Genomic DNA, 9,131 nt, shown 5'->3' on the forward strand with positions numbered 1-9,131 from the left:
TTCTTTTCCACAGAGTTGACCAAGCCTGGTTCTAAGCTCTGGTTTCTTTCACCACGGTCATCGAGGACGTCAGACATCAGAGAGTTCCAATCTCATTTCCAAACATTGTAATCTCCACTCCTAAGTTATGCTATAATCTCAATACAGAAGTATTTGTTAATCGTATTTTTAGGAAGTTGAAATCTCGCGATTAGTATCATATCTGAAACCCAGCTAACGAAATCAAAAAGCTTCGAGCTTCAGAAAACGTCCGGAAACTCAGTTTGAAATTTTTTTTTTAAATCTTGTAGATCACGCATGTTTAGAAGTAGTTGACTTAGAAGACAGGTTTAATAAACACTTGTCATTTTGGGACGAACTCAATGTAGTCCAAGAAAAAATCGATGATTTAGCCGTAACTGAAGACGAAAACGCGGAAAATGAATCAGAAAAGGTACAATTTGAAAATAGTTTTTACGCGATAAGCGGTCTTGCTAAAAGACATCTTTAAAAACTTGCAGCAGGCTTCAAACCGTCCATATCTTCCACACCACAGTACAGGGCGTTATTTTTATCCTCGTCGCGTTTTGAACTTCCAAAGCTTCAAATTCCTACAGTTGCCGGTTCTTATGACACTTGGGTTACCTTTTACGATTCATACAAGTTAGCGTGTCACGACAATCCAGCAATTCCAGATTTACATCAATCTTATTATCCAAAGGCATGTTTAGTGGGCAAAGTAAGGGAATTAATCGGTTCTTTCACAACACCAACGGAAAACTATTCGGTAGCGTGGGAACTTATAAAAAAACGATATGATAATAAGAGATTTATTGTCGAAAATCATTTTAAATCTCTATTCGGAACTCCGCTCATGTCAAAGGAATTCTCAACCCGTACACTTCTCGATAATGTTCAAAAGAAAGTCAGAGCTATTAAATCACTTGTAGACGAAGAAAAATTATGGGAACTCTTCTTGTTTATTTTATTAAAAACAAACTGAATACTTACACTAAAGAAATATAGGAAGAATCTTTTAAAGGTAAAAACATTCCTTCGTTAGAGGACATGATTACATTTCTTGAACAACGCGCAATCATAGACTTGTCCCGTTTAAGTCATAAACAGATTCCATGTCAAAAAAGTGATTTAAATCAATCAAACTCTAGGTATCATTTCAATTTCAAACAAGCACAATCCTACCTCAAAATCTCTATTGATTTCAAAGACCCTCATACAAAATAGGCATGTCCAATTTGTAAAGAAAATCATATGCCATTTGCATGTCATTCTGCCAAAAAAATATCGCCTCACGATAGGTATATCGAAATTGAAAAGACTTTCCTTTGCCACAATTGTTTGAATGATCACCATCGGACCCTTGATTGGTGATAGAACACTTGAAAAAAATGTCAAAAAAGATATCACACTCTTCTTTATTTTGAACGGCGTGTGCAAGAAAAGTGCGCATATACAGCCTTCAAAAATATACTGAAGTACCTTTTAAGATGATTTTTAAAATTGTCAGAATCTTTGAAACTGTTACTAGATTTTTCACTTTTACAACTGTAATCCTCAATTAAGTTTATAAGATTGGTCACTTTTACACCGACGCGACGAGCGAAAGATTAGCTACACGCGCCTAAATTTGTTGGCGAGAGCGAAATTTTCGCCTCGTAAGGGGAGTGAAAGAAGTGTTGCCAAATTACAGAATTCAAATACGCTAGTTGATCGAAACTGTCGGCAACGTAGGTCATCAAAATTAAAGTTGGCAACCCTTACTGCAAGATCTTTTCGGGACGAAAATTTTGCTCCACCCAACAGTTCTACGCGCGTGTAGCTAACCTTCCGCTCGTCGGTGTAAAGCTGACCATTGTTTCTAATTTTGTAGCTTAAAGGTTTTACTGTTCAGACGTGCTTCTATGGAACGACTTAGGATTTAGTCTTCGACCTTTCCTAAAGAAAAATCTTAGGTTTTCCGAATTTGTACTAATAGGCATCGATGGCGGTTCTCTGTACCAATCACAGGTAGCTTTAGACACTCTCGACACACCTTGTGTAAGGGCAAATTACCCCCCAAGTGCACTAAAACTTGGGGAGGCGGACAGATACAACTGAGTTTCCGAACGAAACACATCCTTAAAACGAATGCAAACTTCTCCGTCGTATTCTTTATCAGAATAAATTATATTTATTTTAAGAACACAAATTTTATTCTTTTAGTTGCAAATTTACTCAAAAGCAGAAATCATAAACATATTGATGCATACAAACGTTGTTTACTGCTTTTTATTCAGTCTTACGAATTCTAAATACGATGTCTCAATCCTGATGGACGTAGTGAGCACCACAAAAAAATGAAACAATTTTACACATTTACTTTTTATTCATATCATTTGCTTTAAAAGTATTACTTAAATGGAATATGCAAATGCAATTTATTGTTTCATTGCCTCTATTACAGCCTCTAAGAGCGACAAATTGACATGATGAACACAAAATTTTTTTTTATAACCGAGGACTGGTTTGGTCACGTGGTCACCGTAGAACATAACTTTAATTTAAAAAAACCAACAATAAGACCATTTTTCGAAAAAACTCTCTGTTTGAGTTTGTATTTAGCGCTTTTGATTAGGTGGTTAAAATATTATATGAAATAATTCATAATTGTAGAGGAAAGTTGTTCTTTGCAACAAATGGACTAAAAGTCAAGCCTGAGGAAGCGCCTTAAGATTCGGATTCGTATCCGAATAAGATCAGTCGCCAGAACCATAGTCGCAGCCCGTGCCGGATTCAGCGTTGGAAGCGATGCCGGAACCGTTTTTTCGCAAATTATCATTATAAAAGTTACTTCGGATCTGATGTCATATCTTATCAAGATATCCGGCTACGGATCCTGGTAGGACCCTACTAGGCAAATTTCTTAAAGTTTTTAATAAGTCTTTTTTAAAATGGTCATAATTGTGGAATATTTAAAGATTACGGATACGAAGTCGGATCCTACATGTAAAATAAGTATTTCATTCAATATATTTCAAATGTAACAAGAATATTTATAAACATAAATTTGAAACTACCATAAGATCAATTTTGGTTCCTCCTTTAGCTGAAATAGCTCTGCAAGAATGAGAAAATTAATCAATCTAAGTTTCAATTATTGACACAGGTAGTTTTCCTAAAAAATAATCCCTGATGATGTCTAAACTGGCTTCAAAACATGGCACTCCGGTTAGTATGAAACAGATGAAGAAATAATAAGGAAAGAGTGAGAGATGTTGGTTTAGATGTACTCTTTCCTTTTTCTCCCTCTTTTTCTTTTATTGTGTACATTGGAACTTGAATATAATGAGTGCAAATTCAGTTTACATTTGGAGGGTATGGATTTAATTTGAAGGCCAACGCAAGGAATTCTCCAAACCTTCATAACAAATTGTATTAACTTATTCTAAAAATATGTGATAAATTTTGTAAATGATTTCAGATTCGTTGCAGAACATCCTGACTTTTTGGGTATTAAAATAATATATGCACCTATGAGGCATCTTAACCAGAATGAATTGAAGAAACATATAGAAAATGCTGAACTGATTAAAGAATCGTTTCCAGAATTTCTTGCTGGATTCGATTTGGTTGGGCATGAGGAAAAAGGGGGGACTTTGAGGGAGTTTGCAGAGCAGTTACAAGTTCTTGGGCAAAAAATGCCATTCTTCTTTCATGCAGGTGAAACTGATTGGTATGGACTCAGTACTGATGAAAATTTAATTGATGCAGTTTTACTAAATGCCAAGAGAATAGGACACGGGTAAGATATTTTAATTAAAGGCCTCGGAATCACCACACTTGGCACTATTTACAACTTTTTAGAGCGATCGCACTATTTTGTTATTTAAAAAAAATACACGAAAGTGAAAATTTTCTCGCAATTGTCCGCTAACTCCACTATTTCTTTACTTTTTCTCAAAAAATATTTCATATACTTTCACTAATTGGTTAAAATAATTGGTAAGTCTTCACATCACAAAATACCAAAAAATGGTGAACGTAAAAAATAGATAGTATCGTGATTGCCTTTTGTTTCAACACACCTGGTAGCCACGCTGGCTCGGGTTCGATTCCCACGGCAGAAAGCAAAGCTAATTGTGTTTGCAGAAAGTTTCGGTTTTGTCCCTTAAATACCTTTCCATTTATAATTAACCCTACAGTATAGTCGCTAGTGACGTTGGTAGATGATGCACCTATAAAAATTCAATCAATAAAAAATTAATAAAAATTAAATAGATTTCCCCTAATTATTATTTATTTTTATTTCAAAATTTCAGAATTGAATTATTAAAAAAATTCAAATCTTACTATTTCTTAAGAATGAATAAAATAATTCAAATTTTAACTAAGTAGTTAAATTTTCAGCGAAAATAGATGAACATTTAACAAAAGAGGTAATAGTAGATATTCTAATCAAGAAAATATTTTCAAATAAAAAATAACACAGACCAACATGGTTTTGTTGTTGGAAAGTCAGGATTTTAAGATATTTGGGGTTATGTATCCAAAAATGGCGTTTTTGACTACATTTGAGGTTAAGTACAGAAGACACAACATTTTGTGGGATTTTTTCTTTAGTTATATCTTATAGTACTGCTGTTTCTCTTTAATTTGAGAGTCGCTGAGTTCAATTACCATTTTTCTTTACCAAGTTATGCCAATTTGAAATTACGAGGTATGTCCCATTATGTCTTCAGCATTTGCTTTAAATACTTTGAGACAGACATTTTCTACTGGGTGTTTTCTCTCGAAAATTTGTACTTGGGGGTGTTCGGGGTTGTTGAAATACCAAACATTTTTGTGTCTTCTGTACAGAATCAAACTCAAATGTCTTAAAATCCTGACGTGATAGGCCAATTCTGACCCCGAATTCGGATTCTACGTAAAACATTACTTTGTAAATGACCCTTCACGTTCCAAAAACTTATAAAACTGATAAAACTACTGATAAAACTGATAACACTAGATAAATTTTAATATAAAATAATAATTTTCAATTAAAAAAAAAAATAATTTTCTGCAGAACAGTTTAATTTGGCACCAAATCATAAAATTAGTTAATTTTCATTTAGGAATCTTCAAAATCAAAAAATAAAAATGTAATTGTTTAAAGATTATTTGAACAAAATTTTTTTCCTAATACTTAGAATTTCCCAAAAATAGGTTAATTACCAACTAAAAAAATGTTCAAAAAAAAAAAGAATTTCTAACTGAACTGATGAATCTTTAACCAAACAAAATTAACATTTAAGAATGTAGTTCAACTTTGAAAAAATAAGTAGAATTCTTCACCATAAAGATAACTTGTAAACGAAAAACTTAACAGTTGCTTTTTCAAAAAACTTCAATGTTAAATATAAAGCAGTCGGATTTAATAACAAAAACTTATTTTTAACAAAATAGTTTATTTTCAACCTAAACTATTTATTTTTTAACCCGGCAGATGCATCTTTAACGAAAAAGATAAATTTTCTACAAGAAGAGATGAATTTGCAAACAAATAGATGATTTTTTAACTAAATAGTAGATTTTTCAACTAAAACCAAATTTGTTAGTCAATAAAGAACAAACATTTAAAAAATTATTGAATTTTGAAGTAAGAAATACTCTTTAAGGCAGTTAAGTTCTAAACAAAAAATTTTATTTTCAACTTAAACAGATTAATTTTTTAACAGAAGTTGTATTTTACTCAAAAAAGAATAAAATTTTTAAAAATGATTAAATTTTCAAGCAAAAAAATTGGTTAGCCAGTTAAGAACGAAAATTTCAAAGTGTTTAATTTTAGAGCCAAAAATATCAATCTTCTGCGAAACAGTGAAAATCTGTAAAAAAATTTCATTTCCGACCTAAACAGATTAATTTTTAACAAGACATTCAGAAATTTTCAGAAATTTTCAGCATTAAGCCAAGAAAGAGTACTCATAAAAATAAAATAATTGTTGACTTTTCAAACTGTAAATCCTAATTTTTAACAAAGAAGTTTAGTTTTCGACACTATTTACACTATTTATTACCTCTGAACTGAGTGCGATTCTTTTAGCTATAGAAGATTTTCTAGGCTGTACCCGAATAGTTACAAACAAAATACTTATTGCAAATATTCTATTAGGACTCTATTTTGACATTTTCGCATCTGATAATTTTCAAATGTTTTCGGAATTTATGTTAAATTGAACCCTGATTGCAAAAAATTTAATTTATGGATATTAGCATATTTTCTACTGTTAGCATTTTTTAGATGCATTCATGTCATCACATTAAAATGTTCAAATTTATTTACTTTTAACAAAAAATTGCTTTTTTACCTTGAGGGATAACATTTAAACCAAAAAGTCGAATTGTCAAAAAAGAAAGATTTGCAGTCATAAAAGAAAAAAATATTGTTGAACCTTAAAGCCAAAAGAAGAACTTTCTGTACAAAATTCGAATTTTCAATTAGAAATTATAAATTTTCACCCAAAGAATTAGTTTTTAACAAAATAGTTAAATTTCAAACCAAAAGGAATAATCTTCATTAAAAAAAAAACAACACATTTTCAATTAAAAAAGATCAGTTTTTAATAAAATAGGTCAAATTTTTACCAAAGAGGTGAATTTGCAACTGAAAATATGAATTTTCAAAAAAAAAGACTGTTTCACAAATTGTCCCAACCAAAACTTTAAACCCAAATACTTAAATCCTTAAGTAAAGAAGATTAATTTTCAATTAAACGGGTGTATTTTCATCCCAAAAAGATGAAATATCTAGGGAAATAAATGAATTTTTAAATAAAAAAGACAAATTGCCTAACAAATAGTCGAACCTGTATACAAAAAAGGTTTCAGTTGGCTTCTTAAGACCAAAATAAAAATTTTAAACAAGAAGGAAATCTTCTATGAAAATACATTCTTTTTAACCCAAAAAGACGATTTCTCAACCAAAGAGATAAATTTTCTTCCAAAAATGATGACTTTTTAACGAAATTATTGGATTTCCAAATAAATAGTTGCATTTTTATCCAGAAAAACCTAGGATTCTGGTGCTTCACGCTTGATTGAACACTCCCTCTCTCAGGCTCTCAGCCTGAAACCGGCGTGGTAGAATTTCTCAGAAGGCGTAAATTGAGCCTACTTCAATCGAAGCTCCAGTGTAGTAATTTCAAAAAATGTAAAAAATATGATGTTTTTATGCATATTTTTCTACAGAATGATGCCAAAATATCATTTTTTTTGGAATTCTCTAACGATCATTTGTAAAATTTTCATACTATTATCTTTCAAAGAAGAATTTGGTATTAAAACCGCAACAAGTTATATGATTTACGATGTAGATGATGACTTTATAATGTTATATTTTCATCAATTGTCGAACATGTTTTTTATATTTATATACATTTAAAGTAATTAAATTTTATCTATTTTTCAGTTATGCCTTACTGAAACATCCCAAAGTAATGGAAATTGTATTGGAAGAGAAGATCGCAATTGAAGTAAATCCAATTTCGAACCAAGTTTTAAATCTCGTTGACGACCTCAGAAATCATCCAGCGAGTATTTTATTCGCAGAAAATTATCCAGTAGTTGTTTCATCTGACGATCCTGGTCTCTGGGGTGCAAAAGCTTTGAGCTACGATTTTTACGAGGCATTTATGGGTCTAATGTCCGGTAGTTCTGATCTCAGAGCACTAAAAAAACTAGCAATAAATTCACTTTTATACAGTACAATGAGTGATAAAGAACAGTCAAAAGCTATCCAGATTTTCCAAAAACAGTGGGAAGATTTCCTTCTCGATGTAGCTGAAATGGAAAACAAAGAGTTTCGACTGTCTAATAATAGTGTTGATTAAAAAGAGTACAATTTTTAGTCTTGCGAAATGAAGAGATTTTTAAAAATAGAATATTTCTTGAAATTGATTTGTTCTGCATGTTCAAGTGAAGATCAAGTAAGTCGAATCTGAAATTAGTGACATTGGATTTAGTGTTACCGAGAATTGACGCCGTACCGGAAGGATCGATGAGGGTTGCTGCGGGGGAATTTCGATGTTTACTCAGGCGTGAAAAATAGGGAGAAACAGGAGAGAGGCAAAACAGTTCTTAGCCTCTGAATTTATGGTCACCGTCAGTCCCATAACCAACACTAAATCCAGATTTGACTGTAATGTAAAGGTTCTTGTGATCGCATCACTTTTATCTCTTCCAGAATGGATTAGTGTGCGTTCACGGAAAAAAAAACTGGGGATAAGAAGCGTTGTAATTGCTCGAGCTAAACTTTCCGTGACTCTAAGCCTGTAACGTTCTGCCCCTAGCGGATTCCGCCAGAGATATATGCGATTCATCTCGGAAAGCTTACTTCAGCTTGGTATACCCTCCTTAACTTTATGCCGCTTGACCTGCAACATTGCATACCCCCAGTTTTTGTTTTACTTTTTAAAAACTAATTTTGGGTTACCAAAGTACGGTTTGAAAGAAATTACTTCACACAATTTAAAGATATTTCTAGAAATTATATTGACAATTATGTATAGAACTATAGATATAAGATGCTGTGAATTCTATCTAGTGTTTACACTTTGTTTAAATTTCCCATTTTATGGTGCTCATTTGATGAGGACTTTTCTTCCTAATAGAGGAAGTCAAAATAAAAAAATGCAAACATGTTAATCAAAATGTCTCGAATGAAAGTCTTTCCTATTCTTGTATGAACTTTTTATTATGTTAATAAAAAATTTCTGTTTGAAATAGATTTTTCATCCTTAATATAGCATTTCTAAATGATAGTGTTAAGTTCAATTGTCACGATTTTCATTTTTTATTGCTATATGCATTTGACACGAGGCGTCAGTGCGTTAGACAGCAATGAACAAGGTCACGATTGTTCCTTCTTTGGTAGGTAATCGAACGTTACACGAGTTCTCGTGAAGTCAATGATCCCAACGGAGCTCAGTATCCCCAATCTTGCGAACTTTTTAAATTGCGCTTGCGTCACGTCGTCAACCCGATTGTTCACTGTTAGCGCGCTGAATTTGAATTATATAAATACGAGGGTGGATTGATAAGTTTCCGGCCTGACCAAGAAAAACAACGTTTTTAAGAATTTTTTTTTTATTTCTCAACATAATCTCCTCCAAGGC

At 32.1% G+C, this 9,131-nt stretch overlaps 1 protein-coding gene across 1 annotated transcript in view; it reads left to right on the forward strand.

Moving 5' to 3' along the window:
• LOC117167385 (adenosine deaminase 2-like) overlaps positions 1–8,676 on the forward strand; it is a 30,147-nt gene extending 21,471 nt beyond the window's left edge. The window contains exons 4-5 of the mRNA XM_033352273.1: positions 3,461–3,781; positions 7,427–8,676. Of these exons, the coding sequence (XP_033208164.1) occupies positions 3,461–3,781; positions 7,427–7,847 (742 nt within the window). The 3' untranslated portion in view covers positions 7,848–8,676. The remainder of the gene's footprint in view (positions 1–3,460; positions 3,782–7,426) is intronic.
• The last annotated feature ends 455 nt before the right edge of the window (positions 8,677–9,131 follow it).

The sequence above is a fragment of the Belonocnema kinseyi genome, chromosome 2 (assembly GCF_010883055.1).
Source record: "Belonocnema kinseyi isolate 2016_QV_RU_SX_M_011 chromosome 2, B_treatae_v1, whole genome shotgun sequence".
In the NCBI taxonomy this organism is placed as follows: domain Eukaryota; kingdom Metazoa; phylum Arthropoda; class Insecta; order Hymenoptera; family Cynipidae; genus Belonocnema; species Belonocnema kinseyi.